This window comes from Colobus angolensis, unplaced genomic scaffold (genome assembly GCF_000951035.1).
Source record: "Colobus angolensis palliatus isolate OR3802 unplaced genomic scaffold, Cang.pa_1.0 Scaffold245, whole genome shotgun sequence".
Lineage (NCBI taxonomy): Eukaryota > Metazoa > Chordata > Mammalia > Primates > Cercopithecidae > Colobus > Colobus angolensis.
The window spans coordinates 3,009,560-3,035,729 of NW_012115655.1; the positions used below are offsets into that span (position 1 = coordinate 3,009,560).

A 26,170-nucleotide genomic window follows, 5' to 3' on the forward strand; every position below is an offset into this window, starting at 1 on the left:
TGTGTTCATCTTTTTTTAAAAAAAAGCTAAAAGATGGCCACTGCACTCCACCCTGGGCTACAGAGCGAGACTCCGTCTCAAAAAAAAAAAAAAGATGTATTTTGGGGAGAAATACTGACGATATATTAGAAGATAATAGTTGGTTTTTTAGTATGTGTATGCCTGTTGTCCTTATTTGACAAAATAAATTGGCAATTCTGTGTTCATCTTTTTTTAAAAAAAAGCTAAAAGAAATTTACTGGTTGCAAATTCCAAAAGGCAAGGAATCAATTCCCCTTCTGGGCTGGCTGCAAGTAAGTTCACTTTCTTAAAGGAGGAGCTTTCGCCTCTCACCTCAAGGACTGCTATTTATTCGTCCGCGCTACTCTTCGACGTTTCCATTCTCTTGGTCTTCAAGATGTGAATCACCCGTTTTTTCCGTGGGGGAAGCCAGTATATCTCTGGCCCTTTAAATAGGGGCGTGGTGAAGCGGCGCGGACCGCCCAGGAGTGGGAGCAGTGTGAGAAGAAAAGCGGAAGCGAGGCCAGTAGTGGTAGGTAGTGCGCGTGCGTGAGGCTAAAGCTGGGGCGCGGTCACGTGGGCCGGCAGTCCAGGGCCAGAATGGCTGCGAGCTCAGGTAACGAGTTTCCAGAGAGCGGGCCCGTGGGGAGGAGACAGGATTGAGGGGCCGTATTCAGGGTAGGAGGAGAGCGCGCGACAGGTCTCTGAGCCTCGGCGCCTCCTCCCAGCGCGACAGCGGCGCGACCTCGGGGAGCGGACAGAGCAGCCCCTGACTGGCTAGCCGGACCCGAGCCACGGGTCGGGTGGGGTTGATTCTTGAGTGGAGGGGCGTGTCCTACGTTGGCCCGGAACTGGGTCGGGCAATTTCCACTTACTGGTTCCAAATGAATGTGAAAATTCAAATGGGCTTAAGTAAAAAGGGATTTATTGGCTCCAAACATGGAAGGGGTTGGGGTATCACTAAATCCAGTGACTCCAGTGATGTATTTGTGTGTCTCTCCCTTTCTGCAAAGGACCAGTAACCCCTCAGTACCCTATCTCCTTTGCGACTATAATTGCAAACCTCATTCTGTCCTGTTACAGTCCTGCGACAATTAGGCTGAGGGACTGGCGCGCCCGCTCCCCCGACTGTGAGCCTAGGCGGCGGGTGTCGTGCCCCTCCCCACTCCCGGGCGGAACAGGTGTGTAGCCCGTCTGTCGGGCCTGGAAAACAGGTGTGGACCCCTTTATCCTCCAGGGACTGATATCAGGGTGCCTGAGCCTGAGGCTTAGATGGGGTATGCACCTCTTAGGATCGGTGCACACCCTGTGAGGCTGGTTCCAGTTTGTCTCCACGTGCAAGTTGTGCAGCAGAATGAGGGCAGCAGGGTGAAAGGTGGACCTCTAAAGTTCTAGGCTATTCCTGTTCCTTGGCCTGTTCTTCGTGCATGGCACCTGGGGAAGGAGGAAAACAGCTACTCAGAGTGTCAGGGTGTACAAAATGAGAGTGCTTCACAGGATAGGGTGGGAGGAGGTAGGATCGGTGAGAGGTTCATGGCCGTGGATTGTCAGGAATAGCTAGCTGGGGAGCCTTCTTTAAATAAACAGACCCGCTCCACTTCTTAAATTCTTGTTAGAATGAATAGGAAGACTTCTGTCCTCTGCACCATCCACCCTCTACCATACTCAATTTTCCCGTACTAAAAAACCCAAAACCCAAGCCAAACAAGCATGGATGTTAGCTTGTGGTGCTAAACCTTATTCCAAATGTCTGCGTTTGGGAGATAATTACATGTTAATTGTCTGTGTATGTCTATGTCTGCCTGTGTGTGTTTGAGGTAGATCTAATATAAATGTGGATGGAGAATCTGCACATGTTTGTGTAAGACGTGGGTTTGCTCATGGTTAAATTTAAGCACAGAGTAGGTATTGAATCCTCTGGCAATAGCTGGCCTGTTCTGTAGAATATGCAATAAAGATAAATGGAAAAAAAATTCGTTGAACTGTTGGGCTTTATATGGTCAAAGAGGCATATGTGAGAAAATTCTTTCCAGAGCTCTTACAGAGTAATATGTTGATTTTTTTCCTTATATTTAATGTATTTCCTTCGTATCTGGACCATTGTCAGCAGATGGATGTTTTCTGTCTTCCACAATATTGGGACATGTTGGTGATTCTTAGCTGTATCTCACTCTTCCATTGACATTTCAACCAGTGTGACACAAAATGTCAGTTATGTATGTGAATGAGAAGTAGGATCTTTGGAACTTAATAAAGTATGTTTAACTTTGGATCTGTTGATAGCTTTTATAGAGTTTAGATGGTATGTTCTCTTGATCCACAACTTTAGGTGCCATCTGTACATAGTGGTAAAATCAAACTGTTGTATTCTTAACTGAATCTTGAATGAATATTTGACTTATCTTCACGTTGTATGACATTATTAAATGTGTTCTGTGTATTAGCAAGGAACTACAGCTTTGTGTTGGATTTTTCACTGTTATGAATTTCTTAGGTTTACTCTAATAGTAATTACACTTTTTTTAGTCAAAGATATTTCTGTTGCGACGGAAAATTCAAATGGGCTTAAGCTAAAAGGGATTTATTGGCTCCAAACCTGGAAGGGGCTGGGGTATCACTAAATCCAGTGACTCCAGTTATGGAGTACTTGCGTGTCCCTCCCTTTCTGCAAAGGACCAGTAACCCTCAGTTCCCTATCTCCTCTGCAACTGTAATTGCAAGCCTCGTTCTGTCCTGTTACAGTCATGGGACAATTAGGGGATACATTCCGAGAAATGTGTAGTTAGGCAAATTTTGTCATTGTGCAAGCATCATAGTGTGCTTATACAAACTGAGATGGTATAGCCTACCACACACCCCAAGTATGTGGGATGGCCCATTGCTCCTAGACTGTAAACCAGCACAGCATGTTCCTGTACAGAATACTTTAGGTGGTTGTAACACAATGGCCAAGTATTTGTATATCTAAACATATAAAAGGTACAGTAAAAATACAGTTTAAAAGATTAAAAGGTAAGTGCACCTGTATGGGGCACTTACCATGAATGGAGTTTGCAAGACTGGAAGTTGCTGTGGGTGAGGCAGTGAGTGGTGAGTGAATGTGAAGGCCTAGGACATTACTGTACACTACTGTAGACTTTTTGAACACTGTACACTTAGGCTACACTAAATTTATGAAAAATTTTTTTCTTTCTCCAATAATAAATTAACCTTAGCTTACTATAGTGTAACTTTTATGTTATAAACTTTTAAAAAAGTTTTTAACTTCTTTGTGATAAAACTTAGCTTAAAATACAAACACATGGTACAATTAGCTGTACAAATATATTTTCTTTATATCTTTATTCTGTTAGCGTTTTTCTATTTTAAAATTTTTCTTTTTTTCTTTTTTTTTTGTTTTTTGAGACGGAGTCTCGCTCTGTCACCCAGACTGGAGTGCAGTGGCCGGATCTCAGCTAACTGCAAGCTCCGTCTCCTGGGTTCACGCCATTCTCCTGCCTCAGCCTCCCAAGTAGCTGGGACTACAGGCGCCCGCCATCTCGCCCGGCTAGTTTTTTGTATTTTAGTAGAGACGGGGTTTCACCATGTTAGCCAGGATGGTCTCGATCTCCTGACCTTGTGATCCGCCCATCTCGGCCTCCCAAAGTGCTGGGATTACAGGCTTGAACCACCGCGCCCGGCCTATTTTAAAATTTTTTAATCTTTAAAAACTAAGACACAAACACATTACCCTAGGCCTGCACAGAGTCAGGAAGGTCCCACTGGAATGTCTTCAGAGGCAGTAACACATAGGGAACTGTCTTATGATAACAGTGCCTTCTGGAATACCTTCTGAAGGACCTGCCTAAAACTGTTTTACAGCTAACTTTTAAATTTTTTAATAAGTGGATGAGTACACTTTAATGATAAAAAGTATAGTATAGCAAATACATAAACTGTTACATAATTTATTGTCAAGTATTATGTACTGTACATAATTTATGTGCTTAGCTTTTATGCTACTGGCAGTGCAGTAGGTTTGTTTACACCAGCATCACCATAGACACACGAGTAATGTGTTGCATTACAACAGCTATGACATCACTGGGCTACAGGAATTTTTCAACTCCATTATGTGTAATCTTAGGGGACTATGGTTGCATATGTGGTCTGTCATTGACCCGAAACGTCTTTTTGGGGCACATGACTGTATATAAGTGCATAAACGATGTGACTGCAGACAACTCCTGTGTTATGCCATCCAAGGTTAAGCACCCCAGAATAAAGAGAAATTCCAGAAGGACCTTGATTGGCCAGATAGGACACAAGAATGTGATGTGCCTACTGTTCTGCTCCCCTAGCTAGGCAGATAGGGTACTTGATTGGCAGCACCACCAAAATCATATGGTTGGAATGGAGGAGAAGCAGTTGCCCTCCAGGAAAGATGGCAGAGGTGCTGGGGTGTTTTAACCTTTATTTTTTCCATTGCAATTCAGCAAGATCCTTCCAGTTAATTCTTGCTCTTAAAAAAAAAAAAAAAGAATAAATCTCTTGTGACACTACATCCTTCTTGGCACCTAACCAAGAGAAATTGAGATGACAGTTAATTGCAGGTTAATAAAGAAGGCCATCATCCACTCAGCCTTTACCTAAGTGGAGTCCTATCTTTTGCGCATTTAACTTATAAGAATTTACCTGCATCAGTTACGTAAAGAAGAAAAGGGAATATATTTCAGCCTACACAAGGCCCTTAAGCTTTTTAGGAGGAGTTCTTTGGGGTTGAAGTCGGTCTGGAAAGAGAGATTCTCATGATAGTGGAGACAATATTATAGAAGCTGGAAGTGATCATTTTTCTCTGTTATTCATTTCACTTATTACCTCATACACATATTGATATAAAACTGATCAATAAAGTTAGAATTTCTACATTAGATATTTGTAGACTTAGTTCATGTTACTGTTTTGTGTTTTGTGATAGGGGATTAGATTTTTCTCTTCTAGACTGGAGCTGATTGCGTCTGACAATTCATAGCAGTAACTTAGCACTGTATACAGGAAGGTCTTAGGCACTGTTCCTTCCCTTTTCTTTTTAACATTTTAAAATCTGTGTGTACTTATGATCACTCTCCTCATTTAGACATTCACCAACAGAACAGAAAGAGAAACAGAGTTTGGGCTTTTTCACTGTGGCAGTTCTGCCATTGTGCGCTGCAATTACCTAAATGTGCCTTCTTGGAAAGAAATTCCAGGGTCAAGTAAAGCAGCCCATCCCAGTATATAGTAACGTTGCTCTAAATAGGGTCTGTATCTAAAGGCCATGAGTAAGGTGAAAATTGAGTACCCTCAAAGTACTCCAAGAGGGAGTCATATCAGAAACTGACAAGTGTTGGGTCTCTCAGGAAGCCCAGTACAACCAGATCTTGTTTTTCCATGTTGGAACTACATGGTGTTTGTTATTTTGAGCACAGGTGACATGAATTGCTTGGGTGTGAGGCTTGTGAGAACTGAGACATAGTACAGCAGCTGACCATCTCCTATTCTGTGCTCACTGTGAAGCACGAAGTTATTGAGTGGAGGTATGCAGAGTCTCTGGCTCTATGTGAATCACTTCTTTTTCTCTCCTTCCTGTTGCTGAAGGTAATAGATGAAATCCTGTAAATTGAATGGAAGTATGGTACATTTCCACTGTATTCATCTTGGCCTCTAGGCTGAATTAACATAAAAGAACATAAAACATCTGAGATTGTGGGGTTTGCATCATGTTATAAATGAGCTAAATGATTTAAAAATATCTCTCCTAGATGGAAAGAATGGAACTTGCACAGATGGAGGCGTTTTGGAGTAGTGTAACTAACCATACTTTATATTTCATGACCAGACTGCTATTTGAGATTCTGGAAGCCAGTGATGCAGTCTTGCTTGGGTATTTACCTAAGGAGGGAGGGATGGGTGGATTGATCAGCTACTGTGTCATATCGGCACAGGGAATAGAATGGTGAACAAGGCAGATCTGGTCTTCGCTCTCCCACGGAACCTGCATTCCAACTGGGGGCAAGGAATGGTGGTTTAGACAATGAGGAAGTGATTACAATGTGATAAGTGCAGTAAAAGAGGAGAACAATGTTATGGGTGCATATTAACAGGGAACATAGCCTAGTTGAGCAGGGCAAAAAAAAGGGTTTTCTAAGGAAGCAAAGTTTTAGCTGATAGTTGATAAATATGACCTGCAGTGGTTGACAAGCTTGACTACATATAAGTAATATTCATTTATAACTTGGCTTACTTATTATGACATAGATTCCTATATGCTGTGAGTCAAATAACATTCTCTGGAGCTTAACAATTACAAGTAATAACCCTGATATATTTAATTTGCAACACAGATGTTGTTCCTGTCTTCTTATTCCTGTGTTAATCAAACATTTTTCAAATGTCTACCTAGCTGTGCAAGCCAGTAAGCCCAGTGTTGTGGAATATTCAAAGAAGCATAGCCCCATTTTTATTATATAGCTGGGGAGAAAAGATAGTCACATGGTAAATTCACTAATGAATCAGTATGAGGAAAGAGCCAAGCCACTGTTTTAAAAGAAGACATGTTTTCTGAATTCAGAGGATGGTTAGGGAAGGAAGAGGTCATAGGCAGATCCAGTTTGAACAGTGCCTGGAAGGAAGAAAGGAAGTTAGATAAATGTGGAGAAAAAGGAAAGGAAAGGGAAGGTGAATCAGCTCGAGCAGACGTGGAGGGAAAGTGGAAGCTATCCATGAAGGACTCTTAGTGCAAAAATAATAAATTCAATTGTAAGGGAAGAAGCCAGAGGGATCCGCTCGTGTAATAGCTGGAGTCACAGGCTTAGAATTTGGGATTTTATCCTGGAGGCATTGGGAATCTGTTAAAAATAAGTCCACTTGTGCTGGGCACAGTGGCTTACACCTGTAATCCCATCACTTTGGGAGACTGAGGCGGGCAGATGGCTTGAGCCCAGGAGTTTGAGACCAGCCTGGCCAGCATCATCTCTATGAAAAATTAAAAAAATTAGCTAGCCTTGGTGGTGTGCGCCTGTAGACCCAGCTACTTGGGAGGCTGAAGTGGGAGGATTGCTTGAGCCTGGGAGGCAGAGGTTGTAATGAGCCGAGATCATGCCACTGCACTCCAGCTTGGGTGACAGAGGGGGATCCTGTCTCAAAAAAAAAAAAAAAAAAAGTCCGTTTGCCAGAGGAAGGTAATAGAAAACTAATAGAAGTTAACCCACTATTGCATTTTTTTTCTTTTACAAAACAAACCACAAAACAAAACAAAGGAATGAAGAGAAATGCTTGGATTGGGAAGGCCAAAAATAAAGTTTGCATGTAATGTTGTTACTATATCATGATTTTGTGATTTTTTTTCTAGCATTATATAGTAAGTAAAAACTTGATTCTATTTCATTGTAATGTGAAAAAGTATCTCATATGACACTTTTAGGAGGAAAAGAATGTCAGAGAATTAAATAGGCTCGTGGAGCTTGAGAACAGTTAGGAATAAATGTTTGCTGAGGTGAAAACTGGTGAAAAGCCAGGCGTGGTGGCATAGGCTGGTAGTTGCAGCTACCTGGGAGATGTGAAGTAGGAGGATCGCTTGAGGCCAGGAGTTTAAGGCTAACCTGGGCGACATAGCAAGATTCCATTTCTTAAAAAAAACTGGTGGAAGTTTAACTTGGCCTCATGTAGGTCACACATTCTAGAGTTCTTATTCAGTTAGCCAGTGTCATAATTAAGTCATTGCTGTTTATATGGCACATATCTTTTTTTAATGGTCCTTGAATCTATTAAGTGGTTGGGAATAACAAGAGGAAATAACAGAATTATCAAGATGTCAGATAATCTTATGTCTGAACTGTTAAAATACTTGTTTATCAGCACTCAGAAGAGGACAGCGTACTGGGTAATTGTGATTCCGTGACATATATTTCTTATCAGATTAATCTGATTTCGTTCTGAGAGAGATTAAGAAATACTTCATGTAGCCTGTTTTGTTATGTGCGAGTACTGTCTGGTATGGCATCCCCTTAAGAACTATAAAAACACTAGCTCACATGATGGTTGGGTGAAGAACTAGTTGTAGAATTGCATCCCAACAGGAATTTATGAGTGGTTCATTATCCACCTTTTACTGGGATGACATTTAAGAGATAGCTGAAGCAGGATCGGTATCAAGTGTGAAATATTAAGCATCATATATTAAGCATTTCATCATTGGTGCATATGTTGGAATGAAGGGCCTACTTAATAAACTCATGGCAACACCAACCCACAAGGGAAGGGTTAATATTTCAGAATGTTGGATATGTGACCCGAAACAAATTAACTTATATTTATTAGTACAGTTGACCCTTGAACAATGCAGGGGTTAAGGGCACTGCCCCCTCAACCAGTGGAAAATCCGAGTACAACTTGTGACTCCTCAAAAACTTTACTACTACTACCTACTGTTGACCAGAAGCCTTACTGATAACATTAAGGTCATTTAGCGCATATTTTTTGTGTTATTTGTATTGTATACTATATAGTTACAATAAAGTAAGCTAGAGAAAAGATATTACGAGTCTAAAGAAGAGGAAATATATTTGCTTTTCATTACGTGGAAGACAGGCCTTCATCCTTGTGTAAACGTTGAGTAGGCTGAGGAGGAGGAGGAGGGGTTGGTCTCCCTGTCTTGGGTGGAAGAGGCAGAGGAAAACCCACCTGTAAGTGGACCTTTGAAGTTCAAACCTGTGTTGTTCAAGGGTCAACTGTCTGTTCATTTCCTGTTGTTGCCGTAAATTACCATGAAGTTAGTGGTATAGAACAATGCAGATTTATTTTATAGTTCTCATTAAAATTAAGAGGTCAAGACAGGACTTCAGTCCTTCTGGAGGCTCTAGGAGACCATCTGTTTCCTTGTCTTTCGCAGCTTCTAGAGGCTGCCTGCATCCTTGGCTCCTGAGCCCCGTTCTCCATCTTCAACACCTGTGACATGGTGTCTCTCTGATTCTACTTCTCGTGCCGCATCTCTTTTTCTGGCGTTCTCTTCTGCCTCTCTCTTCCACTTTCAGGGACCTCTGTGATTACATTGGACCCACCCAAATCATCCAGAATAATCTTCCTGTCAAGGTCTTAATTTAACCTGCAAAATCCCTTTTGCCGTATCAAGTAACATATTCATAGTTTCTGGGAATTAGGACTGTCACTCTTGGATGCCTTTATACTGCCTACCACAGGTAGATTCCAGCTCAGGTACTTTCTGAAAAATTCACAGAAGCTGCTCATGTGAACTCTCCTTTTGAAAAAAATGTGAGCGTGATGACATTTTGATTCATCAGGTCTCTTTGGTTTGGAAAAACTGACTAAAATGAAGAAAGGAGTAACTGTTGGTAAGTGACAAAAGAGGGACTTGGGAAGGGGACGTAGTTGGCTTCACTAATAAAATGTAGACTAATGTTGATGTTAAAAAATCCAAAACATGATTTTAGAATTAGTTAGTAACAATAAGACCCTTCTGTTTTTTTTTTTTTTTCTTTTTTGAGACGGAGTCTAGCTCTGTCGCCCAGGCTGGAGTGCAGTGGCGCGATCTCGGCTCACTGTAAGCTCCGCCTCCCGGGTTTACGCCATTCTCCTGCCTCAGCCTCCCGAGAAGCTGGGACTACAGGCGCCCACCATCTCGCCCGGCTAGTTTTTTGTATTTTTTAGTAGAGACGGGGTTTCACCGTGTAGATCAGGATGGTCTCGATCTCCTGACCTCGTGATCCACCCGTCTCGGCCTCCCAAAGTGCTGGGATTACAGGCTTGAGCCACCGCGCCCGGCCGACCCTTCTGTTATAATGAAAGTTTTTATTAAGTGTCTCTGTTTTTTTGGTGGGGGCTGTGCTACTCTTAGACAAAACCCCTACCATTCAGCTCATGAAGAACTGCTGTGATACCCAGGATATTGTTCTGATATGCTTAGCACTGGCTAGACCTATACAAAAATACTGGATTTTGTTTTAGAATCTTTAACTTTAGAAAAATTTGAAAATCTTGAGGTTTTAAATATAATAGCTAATATCTGTTGAAAATTATGTCCAGACGTTATTCTAAATACTTTATTGTCATATCATTTGTTACTCACAGGAGCCCTGCGAAATAGGTAGTTGCATTCATAAGAGTCAGGACTCCCAATTTTATGTGCTAAAAGAAAGGGGGACGTTGGGAGAGTATATGTTGGCTTATGTAGCCAAACTGCCACAAGGCAATGGGCAGAGCTAACTTCATAGAAGACTAGAATCTGAGGTTTGAATAATGTCAGGACTTTCTTCTCTACTTTGTTTTTTTTTTTAGAGACGGAGTGTTGCTCTATTGCCCAGGCTGAAGTGCAGTGGTGCGATCTTCTTGGCTCATTGCATCCTCCGCCTCCCAGATTCAAGCAATTCTTCTGCCTCAGCCTCCTAAGTAGCTGGGACTGCAAGCACACGCCACCACGCTTGGCTGATTTTTTTTTTTTTTTGGTATTTTAGTAGAGACGGGGTTTCACTGTGTTGCTGCCCAGGCTGGTCTTGAACTCCTGAGCTCAGGAAATCCACCCGCCTCGGCCTCCCAAAGTGCTAGGATTACAGGTATAAATCACTGTGTCCGGCCTCTACTTTGTTTTTTAGATAGGTTTCATTCTTGCTAGAGAATCTGTACCTAGAACCTAGTTCTGTCAATAGAGGTACGTCTCCAGTGACAGATGCTTAGAAAGTGTTTAGTTAGGTGTGTGTTAAGTGAATGATTTCTTTTCTGCAGAAGAGAGCTGGGTGGAGAGTGTGGGATCTGCTCAGCTGCATTATTCGTTGTATAGAGAACAGGAAATACCTGTTCCTCATCAGTTCCATTTTAATGAATCCTGGTGAAAGACTGGCTATCACATAATCCCTTTTACCAAAGGATTTTTGACCATTAGCCTCTACAAGAACACATGGTTTGAAGGAACCCTTCCCAGAACAAGAGGCGCTGTTCTGAGCAAACAACACAAAGTCCACAATATTTCATTTTAATGATATAGAAATAGAGAGGTTCAGAAAAGGTAAACAAATTGACCAGGGTTACAGATAGGATCTCATAAAGGCCAGATTCAGACTTGATTTATTTATTTTATTTTTTGGGGGGTCAGGGGTGGGGATAAATGTTTATTTCCTGGTCATTTCTTTTTTTGAGACAGTCTTGCTGTCTTGCCGAGGCTGAAGTGCAGTGGCGCCATCTCGGCTCACTGCAAGCTCTGCCTCTTGGGTTCACACCATTCTCCTGCCTCAGCCTCCCGAATAGCTGGGACTACAGGCGCCTGCCACCATGCCCGGCTAATTTTTTGTATTTTTTTTAGTAGAAATGGGGTTTCACCATGTTAGCTAGGATGGTGTAGATCTCCTGACCTTGTGATCCGCCTGCTTCGGCCTCCCAAAGTGCTGGGATTACAGGCGTGAGCCACCGCGCCCGGCCTATTTCCTGGTCATTTCTAAGAAAAGTGGCCACAACTGCAGACCTGAGTTTAATAGACTCTTTGGCTTGTGTTCTTTCCACTTTGCCACCACATCACATCAGTAAAAGGAGTTCTGTGAAATGAAGGACAGAAATGGGGCAGGGTAGCTTGGCAGGATGAAGTCTTGAGGGAGTGCTTGATCACCTGACACTTCTTTAGTGTGATATTGGGGTTCACAGATGCTAACTTGTTATATGATCTTGGAACCTCTTAACTCCAGATATGAGATAAAAAGGGCTGGAAAAAATTGTTTTTCTTTATGAGTTATTTTGGAGAGACAAATATAAAATATGAATCATTTTAGATTATTAAATCATTTAAATAAATATTATTTTGCCATATGGTCTTTCCCACTATTTTTGAAAAATGTATAAGAATAAAAGTTAATAACTATCTTTGGAACCACTGAAAGTGAATTAGATTGCGCGTGTTTGTAAATAGTTGTTAAATAATTGCAACCATTTTTGCTTAGTGGTACAAATAGGAGTTGAAAGACTTTATTAAAAAGTAATTTGTCATGAGCCAAGGTCTTTGAAGAAATGCATATAAACATTAGTATTGCTACTGCATTTGGGTTATTGCAAAAGGAGCGCTATATTTAGAACCTGATGATGTTGGAAAGATACTTTAAAATGTTGCCAGGCAAAGAGTGGCCTCAGTTATGTGTTCTAGGAATGTGTTTGATAGCATGTGTTTTACAGGACATGACCCTATAAACAGAAAGCCTGTTTTCTGTAGCATATGAAAGAAATTAGTTTGTATTTGGTAATATACTAAATAGTGTAATAGCTAGAAAAGTTGGTTTCAGCTCTTGAAAAGTCAGTTTCATGAGTCCATGATTTATACAAAGTAACTATTCATTTCTTTTAATATGATAAAAATGAAACATGAAAGGAAGTGAAATTAATTATAGGTACTAAAATAATGAGCTTCTTTAGATAAAATTGTCAGTGAATTTTTGGCATATTGTTTAAAAACAACTAATCTCAGTTCACTTTTTAAAAAATTAGTTATTTCAAGCCAGGCACGGTGGCACATACCTGTAGTCCCAGCTACTCAGGAGGCTGAGGCTGGAGGATGGCTTGAGCCCAAGAGTTGGAGGCCACGTTGACAATATAGTGAGACTCCATTTCTTAAAAGAAATTAAGTGACTCAGTAATTGCAAGCCTTTTTTTTCTGCCTTCACTAACATGCACAATCTAATTTACTAAGAGAAGCTCACTACAGCGCAAGGGTTGTTGGTGGTAGTGGTGTTTATACCCACTAAGGGCAATATGTAGTTTGAAAGAGCTTTGCACTGAGAATTTTGCCAGTTGTTTGGTACTGTGAAAAACATCTAGTTTAGAAAACAAAATGATCTTTATTATTATTATTATTAGGGCATTGTTTGTGTTTTCATGTTTTTGCTTTATTCTAAACAGATAAAGCTAATTGGACTTTTTAAAGTTAGGTCACTTGTAGCCTAGTTGAAACACAACATAAAATCATTTAAAAGCAAACTTAATTATTAAACTTACAGTAATGTTTTAAGTATATTTTAACTTTCTAAAAATGACAGTTTTGCAAGTAAACCAAATTATCTGTGATTTTTGATATAAGAGCGATCTATCATTTAGAGCTGTGAAATAATAGAAAGCTGTGTAGTTTCTAGTTTTCTTTAGTATCTCATTTTTCTCTGAAAGTATCCATGTTTCTCTATGACTAGCTCTCTTTCTAGAACTCTCTGGTAGGCTATGGAATTATTTTATCTTGGGGTCATTGTTGTTTCCTTTAATAGATCTGAACCCCTAGGTTTGCTTGTGTTGTATTAAATAGCTAGTTGTTCATCCCTGGTGTTTCTGCTAAACTCCCAGAGACATCTGTGGCCCTGTGCAGAGGCCAACAACAAAACTGGTTTATATGCTTATTTCCAGGGGAACTGGAGCACTACCCTGGGGTTTGGAATGTAAGGAAGGCATTAATTGCAGCTTTTGGCACCGATTTACCCTTATGCTGTTAGGTAAATAAATCTAGTTGGTACCAGGTCTAGTGGCTGAGCCTATTAAGTTATCACTATCACCAGTTTCATGACTTTGGGTGGCGGGCCACTTCCCAAAGTCCTTGAGCCTAAGTTAGGTGTTCCTCCTTTATGCTCTCATTGAAGCCCTCTCCCAATAACATACCCTGTACCCTGCTGTTAATTTCAGTTTGCCTGCAATCAGATGATTAGGTAAAATCTGACCAAGTAAATCTTTGGAATGTCTAATTGACAAGGAGGAAATCTAAATTACACTTTTTTTTTTTTTTTTTTCATTTTTTGAAAAGAGATAATCATTCAGGTCTTTGTGAGCTAAGGCCAAACAAACAAAAGAACACTTGCTTTGATGGACTGAATACTGTTATTAGAAGTAAATATGGAAAATGAACCAGACCATGAAAATGTGGAACAGAGCCTCTGTGCCAAGACGAGCGAAGACGAGCTGAATAAGTCCTTCAATCTAGAAGCTTCACTTTCAAAATTCTCTTACATAGATCTGGACAAGGAACTGGAGTTCAAAAATGATCTGGTAAAAATTTCAACTTTTGTCAAGTGATAATGTTTAACCAGTGTTGGTTAGAGTATGCTTTGTGACCCAGAGACTCTAAGTCTGTCTTTTTTGCATGGGTTAATAGGGGTCTGTGTATAGTTTTTTTGTTTGTTTTTTGCTTTTTTTTTTTTTTTTTCTGGATACAGGGTCTCACTCTGTTGTCCAGGTTGGAGTACAGTAGTACAGACATGGCTCACTGAAGCTTCAACCTCCTGGGCTCAAGTGATCCTCCTGCCTCAGCCTCCCAAGTAGCTGGGACCACAGGTGTGTGCCACCACGCCCACCTAACTTTTAATTTTTTTGTAGAGAGGGTCTTGCCATGTTGCCCAGGCTTGTCGCAAACTCCTGAACTCAAGCACTTCTCCCTTCTTGACCTCCCATGTGTGTAGTTTTATGAGATGACATTACTCTTCATTTGTATAGTCCATTACAGTTTATGAAACAATTTGATTCATGTTGTCATTTGAGCTTCAGAACTCTCACAACACTCTGATAATCCATTGTATAGATGAAGACACCGGCATACAGCTATGTAAATGACTTTTCAAAGTCACAGAGCCAGTGGTAGGTTCCTTATCTTGCACAGCATTTTTTTCTCCCTTTGATTTAATATTATGTTAATGGGTTTCTGTGAGTATGAGGATATTTAATGACAAGTTGCTTGACCTAATTATCTCTCACCATAATTTATGAAATAACTAAGAAATATGATGTGAGACTTTTGCTTATTGCTTATGACTTATGTCTAAACTTAGAAAATTAGGGGTTTTCTTAGATGTTGTTTTGTCATGTTTAAGAAAGCAGATGCCGAAGTCTTTCAACAGAAGTTTTCTGGAAAGTAGGCTGGGCCTAGTGGCTTATGCCTGTAATTCCAGCACTTTGTAAGGCCGAGATGGGCGGATCACTTAAGGTCAGGAGTTCAAGACCAGCCTGGCCTTATGGTGAAACCCCACCTCTACTAAAAGTACAAAAAAAATTAGCCGGGTGTAGTGGCGCGTGCCTGTAATCCCAGCTCCTCAGGAGGCTGAGGCAGGAGAATTGCTTGAACCTGGGAGACAGAGGTTGCAGTGAGCTAAGATCGCACCATTGCACTCCCCTGGGCATCACAGCGAGACTCTGTCTCAAGAAAAAAAGCGTTCTGGAAAGGGCTGTCAGGATAGTGCAGTTAGTGCATGTATGTCCTTGATAGTAACTGAATGTGTAGATAGGAAAGGAAATCACTCTGTAGTCTTGACTTGATTATTACCATGGATTTTTGAGTTGATCATTTTGGTGGTAAGTTTGTCTTTTAATTGATGGTGATTTTAATAAACTGAAACCCCTCACAGTTATAAGGGGAAAGGCATCATTTTGTGAACATTATTTTTTTTCTTTGTTTAGATTGATGACAAGGAGTTTGATATTCCTCAAGTTGATACTCCTCCAACACTGGAAAGCATACTAAATGAGGTAAGTGAATATTAATGATTACTGTCATTTCGTGGCATTAATCTTAATACTTTTTGGATTAGTTATAAATGCACCTAGATGCGCACTATCCAGTAGGGTAGCCACTAGTCATATGTGTCAGTTTAAAATTAAATTAATTATAATCAAATAAAAATTCCTTGGCTGTACAAGGCACATTTCAAGTGCTCAATAGCCACGTGTGGCTAGCGGCTACTATGTGGCTAGGGGACAGCATAGATAAAGAGTATTTCCATCATCACAGAAAGTTCTCTTGGACAGCAGTAGTCTAGATTGTGAGCTTCTCAAGGGCATAGACCGTCTCTTGTTCATCTTTAGTCTCTGTGCTCAGAACAGTGCCTGATACTTGGCAGACTTTAAAATATATTTTATTAAGTGAATCAAGATGCAAAATTTATGTCACTTTTGAGGTTTGTATTATGTGTTGCTAATGGTTAAGTTTTCTCTATCACTGATATTCAAATAGCTTGTCCTCTGACACTAAAGAACATCTTGCAACCTTATAATAAGCTTCATCACTCTTCTACATGAAGAAAACTAATCTTTTATAGTTTATCTTATGAATGCCATTTCTATTGAAAAGTTTTTCAGAGTTTTGAAATGATGTTATTCTTTTCTGAATTGGGAGATCAAAGGCTTTCTAAAGGGGCCCTGTGAGAGTCCGCGGTTGGTGAAGCACGCCTGTTTTATGTACCCTGCATCTGCTGACAACCCTTCAACTCAGTCTTCTTCATCTTTTAAAACCTTGCTTGGGACTTCCCTTGGAGGTTTTAGCTTCTAATTTGAGAAAGACCTTGCAATGTATAAATCTATTTCAAATCCGCAATTATGTTTTCCAAAAGATAAGGACCCAAAAGTTCTCCGACAGAAATGCCCATGTATACCAAAGCTCCGAGTGAGCTGGGCATCTGTCTATCCTATTAGGGTTATAGGCAACACTTTATAGGATACAAACTACTTTCTCTGTCAATTGTGTCTTTTATTTTTCTCGTATGGCTTTTATTTCTATGTTTTATATCAGTTTGATGTTGCTGTTACTTTGAATGTATTTTAACTTTGAATGTGTTTTAACTTCAGAAGTGTTCTATATGTTCTGTGTGAAGACTTAGGCATTTTTAGTTTTGACAAAGAAGGCTTTGGTCCATGAAAGAATATTATGTTACAGTGAAATGTCCTTTATTTACTTTCTAATATAGGGGAAATCTTTCATTTAGAGGTGAGAAGATTAATTTTAGTCAGTTTTGTTAAAATGGCCTTAATTGCATCCTCATTTCAATTATCTTATTAAGTGTAAAATAAAAATAATCTTAGAGGACTGTGTATAAGGCCTTGTTTGTACATCATTATATAATATCAGCAAAGAAAATAATGCTCATATGAATGAGCTGTAGTTCATAATGAAGGAAAACTGTTCTTGCACAATAACTTTCTTATCTATGAGTAACAGTAAGTATAGTCATTAGTGGTTTACTAAGAAGATAACACTGTTATCATCCTCAATAGTAGTTTGAGTGCTTAGTGTATTTGGGTCATGGTGTTAGATGTTGGGGTTATAAAGTGCAATATGACTATCTCTGTGCTTGAGAGGGAAATGAGGCTGGGAAGTGGCCAGACTTTACACCTCCAGGGAACCAGGCAAGTTGTAAGTGGAAGAAAACATAGTTCAAATTGTAGACCATTATGAAGACTATAAGGGGGCTGTGGGGAGTACTAAAGAAAATGACTGAAGAGAAAATGAAAAGGGCTGAAGTAGAAAATGTAGATAAGCCCTTTTCTCAGGATATGTGGATGCATATATTCTATAATGTTCATTAATATCAACCTTGAGACTGGGAAGAAATGGACATCCAAGTTTTTTTTTGTTTTTTTCGTTTTTGTTTTTTTGAGATGGGGTCTTGCTCTGTCACCCAGGCTGGAGTGCAGTCGCACGATCTTGGCTCACTGCAACCTCCACCTCCCAGGCTCAAGCGATTCTCATGCCTCAGCCTCCCAAGTAGCTGGGATTACAGGCACCCGCCACCACGCCCAGCTAATTTTTGTATTTTTAGTAGAGACAGGGTTTCACCATCATGTTGGCCAGGCTGGTCTCAAACTCCTGACCTCAAGTGATCTGCCTGCCTCAGCCTCCCAAAGTTCTGGGATTATAGGCATGAGCCACCATACCTGGCCAATACTTTTTAAAGTAGAAATGTAGAGATTACTGAGACATCCTAGATCTCAGAATTTAGGGCGTGAAATCCTTCGAAACTATTCTTCTGAGATTTTAAATTTTGAAATTCCATTCTCTAACTATCACCTTTTTCCCCTATTCCCTTCCATTGAACCTGTGTTTTGGCCTCATTAAGATCAAGTCTTTTGACCCTTTCTAATCTCCCAGTCTCTGATAATAGTCCTGGGTTTACTTCAATCCTGCTATTGGATTGTGCAGCCAGAAATTTCTTTTGAACTTTTCACTGAAGTATATCATACATAGAGGAAGGTGCACAAATCATAAGTGTACACTGTGGTGAATGTTAACAAACTGAACAACCTGTGTAACCAGAATCCAGATAAAGCAACAGAACATACTAGTACCCCAGAAACTCATCTTGTGTCCTTTTAGTTCCCAAACCCAGAGTAATTACTACTCTAACTTCTACCAGCATTGATTACTTTGCCTGCTTTGAACTTTATATAAAAATGGAATTATATAGTGTATAGTATTCTGTTTCTGACTTCTTTCCCTTAATATTATGTTTTTAGATTTGTTCACATTGCTGTGTAAAATTCTTTGTGAATATACCTTTATTCATTCTACTGTTGATATGTATTTGTGTAGTTTCTAATTTCTGGCTACTATGAAGAGTGCTGCTGTAAATTTTCCTATTCGTGTGTTTTGGCATATACATACTTACACACATTTCTGGGTTTTGTCTGTTTTCATTTTGTTTTTTTTGAGACAGAGTCTCACTCTGTCACCCAGGCTGGAGTGCAGTGGTATGATCAGGGCTCACTGCAACCTCCTCTTCCTGGGTTCAAGTGATTCTCGTGCCTCAGCCTCCTGAGTAGTTGGGATTACCAGCATGTGCCAGCACACGTGACAAAGTTTTTTGTATTTTTATTAGAGATGGGGTTTTGCTATGTTGGCCAGGCTGGTCTCGAACTCCTGACCTCAGGTGATCTGCCTGCCTTGGCCCCCCAAAGTGCTGGGATTACAGGCATGAACCACGGTTCCCAACTTTATACACATTTCTGTTGGGCATATACCTAGGGGTGGAATTAGTGGGTCATCAGGTATAGTTATATTCAGCTTTAGTATATATTGGCACAGTTTTTCAAAGTGGTGGTTTGATACACACTTCCAGCAACAGTGTATGAGATTTCTGATTACTATATCCTTGTAAACTTTTGAATTTTTCTGTCTTTTTCACTTTCATTCTTAACAGATGTGTAGTGCTATCACATCATGATTTTAATTTGAATTTCCCTAAAGACTAATGAAATTGGGTACTTTGACATATGTTTAGATATCTCTTTTGCGAATTGCTTTTTCATATAATTAGCCCACTTCTGTTGTTTTATTTTTTAAGTGATTTATAGGAGTTCTTTATGTATGCTAATACAAGCCCTTTATTTGATATACATATTGCATCTTCTTTCTTTCTGTACATTACCTTTTCACTCTATTAATAGTTTCTTTTGAGGAGCACAAGTTCTTAATATAGTTCAGCTTATTAAAAATTTCCATTTGTGTGCATGTGTCTGTCTTATTTAAGAAAATTTTTCCAATTCCAAGGTTATGATGATGTTACCCTATTTTGTTCTAACATTTTCATTGTTCCTCTCATATGTAGATCTGTAATTCATCTGGAATTTTTTTTGGGTGTGATAGTGTGAGCTATGAGCCAGCACCATGTACTAAAAAGAGTATTCTCCTCTGGTGTTACTTTTGTTATAAATCAGGTGGATATATAAATAGGTGTGGATCTGAGTCCATTGGTGTGTCCATACTTGCCTCAATCTCACATTCTAGTGATTGAAACTTTGTAATAGGTCTTGGTATCTGGTAGTTTAAAATCTTCCAGCTTTGATGTTATTCAAGATTGCCTTTTTTTTTTTTTGCATTTTCATGTAAGTTTTAGAATTAGTTTATCAGTTCACACACACACACACACACACACACATATACAAATCAGCTGAAATTTGAAAGGATTGTGCAGTTTTTTTCACATCAATTTGGGGATATTTGATACTTTTGCTGTGCAGCAGTAGTTCTAAATTCAGTCTTGACATCTTCACTTCTTTTTTTCCCTTCACTTTTTCTTTTACTTATCTTGTAAGCCTGACTTGATTCATCTGATCCATTTTCTTTAATTATGTCCCCAGACTATTTAAGAAAATCAAATAACACTTTGATTGACTCTCTTATTTAAGATCTTGATGCTGCCGTACTTATTTCTGAATTATTTCCTTCCCTTTTCCTACAGCAATTGTTCCAATCTTTACAGCACTCAAGCAACATAGTGTCTTATTGCCAGTCCTAACCCTGTTCTTAGAAGACCTATGTGTAGAGATATCTGGAAAGCAGTTATAAATTTGGACCTAAACCTTGAGAAATGTTGATGCTAAAGACACAGATTTTGGAGTCATTAGATAACATGGTTCTTAAAGCTATAGATATGGGTGAGCTTACTCAAATAGGAAGTACATGAAGTAGGAAGAGAAGAAGAGAGCTTAGAGTATAATCCTGAGGGACAATTGTATTTAAAGGTTGGGCTGAGAAGAAGCTAGCATGTGACTAATAGGAGGACACATAAATTAGTGGAGAACCAGGAAGGAGAGATGTACCGAAAACCAAAGGAAAAGAAAGTTTCAAGATGTAGGGAATGAGCCAGACATGGTGGCATGCACCAGTAGTCCCAGCTACTTGGAGGCTGGAGTGGAGGATTGCTTGAGTCCAGGAATTTGAGGCTCCGGTGAGCTGTGATTGTACTACTGCAAACTGGCCTGGGTGACAGGGAATGGTCAACAGGGTTAAATGATGCCTGGAGGACAAGAACACGCTAACAGAAAGCAGACCTGTAGATTTGGCTAGTAACATCAGCAAGATTGGTAGGAGCTTGTAATGAGTGGAGTTGAGGTAGTGAGTAGACATTAATCTCTCAAGCACATTGATTGCAAATGGTAAGGCAGAAGGTAGTACAGCTGAAAGAGACGGTGAGACATCATTCTCTGATATTTGTCACCTAGAATCAACTTGTGCAAAGCCAAGTACCTCATCCTGCTTTATCTGCCATTTGTCTGCTTTCTAGTTTCAGTGAGTAGAATCACCCTTTGCCTAGTTGTAGAAGCTGGAAACCTTGTACTCTTCTTTGACTTCTCCCTTGCCTCTCCTCCCATCCGTACCCCTACTCAATCCCCCATTTCAATGGTAACCAGAGACGTTTGATTTTTTTCTCAGTAATGTGTTTCATCATTCCCTCTGTTGACCTCTTCTGCAGCTTCTTAGGTTGGGATCTCCTGTTTCTCCTTGATAGTGCAATGGCTCTCTTACTGGTCCTTAAAGTCTTCTTGTTTCCCCTCATCCATTCTTCATACTGCCCCACTTATCTTTCTAAAACATGGTTCCCATCATGTCTTTCCACTTCTTAAAAATGTCAGTTGCCTTCCCACTGCCTGCTATATATAGTATACTGAATACTCGTTAAATGAGTACTGGTTATGTGTCAGGCATTATACTAGGCACTAGAGGTACAATGATGAACAAGACAGACATGGGCCCTGCTGCCATCTAGTGTAATGGAATATAAGGCTTTCTATGGTTTGGGTACCAGCTTATCTTTCTAGGGTCATCTCCAGCTTCTGCTTATATCCTCCAGACATTTTGGACTACTACTTTTCCCATGGACAAAATCTGTATTGTGAAATCACTGTGTCTTTCTGCACTGTTTCCTACCCAGAATGCCTTTCTGCTGTCTCCTTGTCATATTTTTTTATAGTAGACTATAGTCAGATGGTGTTTGTTTTCTTCAAATGAGCCATTGGCTGTTAGTTAACTGCTAAATGATCTGTAAAAGCTTGATTTTTAAGAAATATTCTATAGCTAACAGTAGTTTGCATAACGGCTTCTGCTTCTTCCTGCTACAAGAAGGAAGTTTTTGGGGTGACTTCTTTGTAGAAAGAAATAGCTATCTAAAATTTAATACTAATAATTCTGTATGGTGCCTTTCTGGTCAATAAGAATGCATGGAATGGAGGTGAAAGGCAGAAATAAGCACTTGTGTGCTCTGGAGAAACCCATTAATACCTGTCTTATTTCATAGAGTATTTGGATTTTGAATGTATTGATTTATCTTCTTCCAATTTAGACTGATGATGAAGATGAGTCTTTTGTTCTTGAGGATCCTACATTGTTAAACATTGATACTATTGATTCTCACTCCTATGATACTTCATCTGTGGCAAGCTCAGATAGTGGTGACAGGACCAACTTAAAAAGGTAGGTATTCATGTGAATCATACTTGCTTACAGTTGAAGTATTTAATTGTTTCAAATGTAAATATTGTACTCTATTGTACTTTTTAAAGTACAATATGGTCTGTTGAAGCCTTGCATAGGAAGTAGAAGGGATATAATATCTTGAAGATTTTGGCACCATTAAGGAAGAAGGTAAAAGGGTAGGTGCTATGACCACTGTCTGGACTCTCGATAGGAAGCCATAATGATAGCCAGGGACTCCCGGAAGCAGAAGAGCCCTTGGAGGAAGTACAAATTAAACCTGGCACCAGTGTCCGTGGTGGAAACATGCAGCTTGGTTCACTACCCTTCTGTTCTGTGCACCTTCCTGCACCTCCCTGTCATCTGCATTCTCTAAGATCGGCCTTCCTTCATTCTCTTGGAGTTGGTTCAGAGAATCACAAAGATGATTAAAAATTCAGGAAAAAGACTTCTAAACCTAAATAACTTAAATTTGGGCTGCTTTTCACCTTCCAAGTTCTTGGAGAGAATATGAAAAGGAAAGAGAAGTGGAGGAATCATAAATATATTATTGAATTCATGTGTAACTTTAATATTGATAAAGTGATCTGTTTTTCTTCTTCAATTTTGCCTGTGCCAGTGCTCTTTTCTTTAGGTTATCTCTTATGGGATAGGGGACGTTGCTGAACAGGACATTATGTTAACCTGTTCAGCAATGTGTCCTTCAAATAGATAACTTAAATGTTTTTGATGATCTAGTTACTACCTGCTTAAAAGATACGGTGTCATTGGCTGGGCGTGGTCTCTCACGCCTGTAATCCCAGCACTTTGAGAGGCTGAGGCAGGCAGATCACGAGGTCAGGGGATCAAGACCATCCTGGCTAGTACGGTGAAACCCTGTCTCTACTAAAAATTCAAAATATTAGCTGGGCATTGGGGCGGGCTCCTGTAGTCCCAGCTACTCGGCGGGAGGCTAAGATAGGAGAATGGCATGAATCTGGGAGGCAGAGCTTGCAGTGAGCCAGGATCGCGCCACTGCACTCCATCCTGGGTGACAGAGGGAGACTCCATCTCTGAATGAATGAATGAATAAATAAATAAATAAATAAATAAAAAAGATATGATGTCACCTTGTCACCTACAAGATTAAGTTAGAACTCCTCTGCAGTGCCTCAGTCTGGGCCATGCTTACTGTTTTCACCTAATCTCTAAGCACTCGTACTTCAGCCCTCCTAATCCATACCTTTTGTGTGTGTATACCCCAGACACACTGCACACCTTTACATCTTCATATTTCTGCCCATGCTTTTTGCCTGACAAACTCCTAGTCATCCATTAAGGTCAAATTAGTCATCTTCTCTTTTCTATAGCTATCCCTAATGTCCCCCAGATAAACAGAATTAAACTGTTCTTCATTTGCATTTATATGGCACTTAATTCATATTTCTAGTGTAACATTTATTCTTTAGAGTTACTTCTCAGCCTCTCTAAGCTATGAGATCCTTGACAGTAGTAACTGTGACTTTCTTATTTTTGTATTCCCAGAGCATACTTCTAGTCATACAGAGTAGGTGCTCAGTAATGTTGGGTAAAAGTTTAAAAGCTACTTTTTATATGAGGATGAGTAGAGGCGGGATTTGAGGAAGTGGTTGAAGAATGAGAGGATAGTCATAGGAGGAGCAGCAGCGCAGGAAAGGTGAGCAAGGGTAAGAAGGCAGTAGGTTAATGTAGACTTGCAGGCTGGAGGAGCGCTCTGTAGTCAGGCTTCTGGAGAACATGAGAACCTACTGTCACATTTCCTAAGGTGGGCATGGAGCAGTTTGAATCGTGAGAAAGGAATGGTGATTTGATTCATTTTCCTGCTTGTGCTTCTTTGAGGTTCAAGGCAGGTTTAATACGTTTTAAGGTGGGATTGTTAGATACTTCATACATCTTTTAAAAACAGATCTAACAAATAACATACAATGTTGTCTTCTGCTTTTTGTGCATGTGTGTTTTCTTTCAAAGCATTGGGACCTTGCCTTTTCACTTTTTTTGTCTGTTTCTAAATGTTTTTCTTTATTTTTAGGAAGAAGAAATTACCTGATTCTTTTTCACTCCATGGATCAGTTATGCGCCATTCACTTTTGAAGGGAATTTCTGCCCAGATAGTGTCTGCAGCTGTAAGTATTTTGTTTTTTCCCCTCAACTTTGTAACCTGCAATGGCATAATAAAGTAGGAATGAGCATAAAACAAAATACAGCACTTCTCTTAGCCCGAGGCTTAAGAAAAATAGAATCTGGCTTTCATGGTTTTTGTGTGATAATTTTTGACTCATAAGACATGGCTACACGTCTTGACATAGAAATTAGTGCAGCCGTGAAAATAAAGTTCTGCTCAGAGTCTAGGCTGTGCCTTAATGAAATATGGCAGCAAGCCGAAAATAAATACTATATCTGCCTTTTCTTTAAATTCCTTTTCAGTTTAGTTGCCATCTTGTGTATTTGTTGAGATTGTGTGCTTGTTTTTTTTTTTTTTTACTCTTTTCATATGGAGAAATGATTGATCAGAATCTTTTACAACTTGAATGATTTTTTTATAATTCACAAAAGTATTTTCATGCCCCTTATTTCTTTTATTCTTACAACTTGGAAAGTAGGTAAAGCTGTATTCTATTTTTACAAATAAGAAGATCGGCCCAGAAAGTAATAGTAACTTGTCTTAGATCATTCTGTTAGGAGGTAGCAAGGCATTTATTCAAAACTGGGGTTTCTGGCTTCAAGTGTAGTGCCTCTGTTGTGAACTGGAGGTGGCACTGGTGAATGTGGCCAATGTGTGAAATGGCTGGAACAGAATATTTGTGGCCTTTTTTGAAAATTATGTAGAGCACTGGGTTAACGTAAACAGTATTTAATGGTCCATAGATGGCAGACTTTTCGTTTGACACTATCAGACTTTTCTTTTGACCTCAAAGCCCGTAGTTTTATGTAGTCTTTCGGTTTTGGTTTTCTGAATACAATGTATAGATTCTATATATAATGATAATGACAAATTTATACTCCAGGAAGTTTGATGTGTTTTTATGTTCTTTTTGGGGCATTTAATCGGCATTTGGCATATCCAAGTTGGACAAGAAATAAAAGTTTGGATTTTTCACGAGGGTAAGAGATTGATACAGAATTACAAGATACCACAATTGCATTTCAATTTTCAGATTTATCAGAAAAGTCCTTAGTGCAAATACCAAAAAAAAAAAAAAAGTATTTACTATAACAGTTGGTATATCCTGACCTAGCTCATATATCATGAAGTAAATTTAAATAGCGAGATGCTCAACAAGCAATGGAGGAAACCTGGGCAATTGTTTTTCCTCTTTTAGGTGGAGAGTAACTCATATTTGCTAGAATGGGAACCACCTGTTGAGGATTACATTTCCATGACGTTTTCTGAACTTAATCCTTATGTAGGTGATGAAATTCATTCCTTTCAAAATCAAGATGAACCAGAACAGTCATTTGACCCACCTGTGCAGTTTTAAAAATATTTTGAATATTGGAGACTGAGCTAAAACTCAGACTCTGAACAATGATTAGATAAATCTGTTATTTAAAAGGGTTTCTCCTTCCCCTTGAAGAGGAGGGGAAATGCTAATAAATCCCAGAGTGTTTGCATTCTGTTTTTATTTCATTGCCATGGCTGAGCTCCTTTGGTATGTTAAAATGAAAACTGCCTTTCCTGTGACAGTCATCATACGGTGCCTTCCTATTTTTGGATTACCAGCTCAATTTAAATTGCATGCTTTCCTGTGATGGTTGGTTTATTAACATGTAAAGCTAGTTATATTTTTGGATATTTCTCCCTGAATAATTGCTCAATAGCGCCTTCAGCCATGTGGTTAGTGATGTTATTAGGACTGCTTTGGGCCGTGATCACAGTTTTGGGGTTCATGCATGGAAAACTCTTAGGAGAGATGAAATTTTTGCAGTTGTGAAACTCGTTTTTTAATTTGGGATCCTTTTCAAAGTCATATGACATGTGACCATACTTTAAAATAATTCAAAGTAACTTTTTTTTTTTTTTAGGCTCTTTATTATTTTTATGATCAACTTTAAAATACTAGAGATAGCTTAGTGTAGTGTTTTTTTCAAAATGTGTCCGCTGTATAACAATCTCCTAGGGTACTGATTAAATTGCAGATTCCTGGGGGTCACCCC

The 26,170-nt window shown here is 39.5% G+C and overlaps 1 protein-coding gene across 1 annotated transcript in view; it reads left to right on the top strand.

Annotated features, from left to right (window-relative positions):
• The first annotated feature begins 528 nt into the window (after window positions 1-528).
• The window catches only part of VPS8 (vacuolar protein sorting 8 homolog (S. cerevisiae)), a 251,525-nt gene continuing 225,883 nt past the window's right edge, over window positions 529-26,170 (top strand). Inside the window, exons 1-5 of the mRNA XM_011945863.1 lie at window positions 529-616; window positions 13,790-14,031; window positions 15,433-15,501; window positions 21,867-21,997; window positions 24,045-24,138. Coding sequence (XP_011801253.1) covers window positions 13,879-14,031; window positions 15,433-15,501; window positions 21,867-21,997; window positions 24,045-24,138 — 447 coding nt within the window. The 5' untranslated portion in view covers window positions 529-616; window positions 13,790-13,878. The remainder of the gene's footprint in view (window positions 617-13,789; window positions 14,032-15,432; window positions 15,502-21,866; window positions 21,998-24,044; window positions 24,139-26,170) is intronic.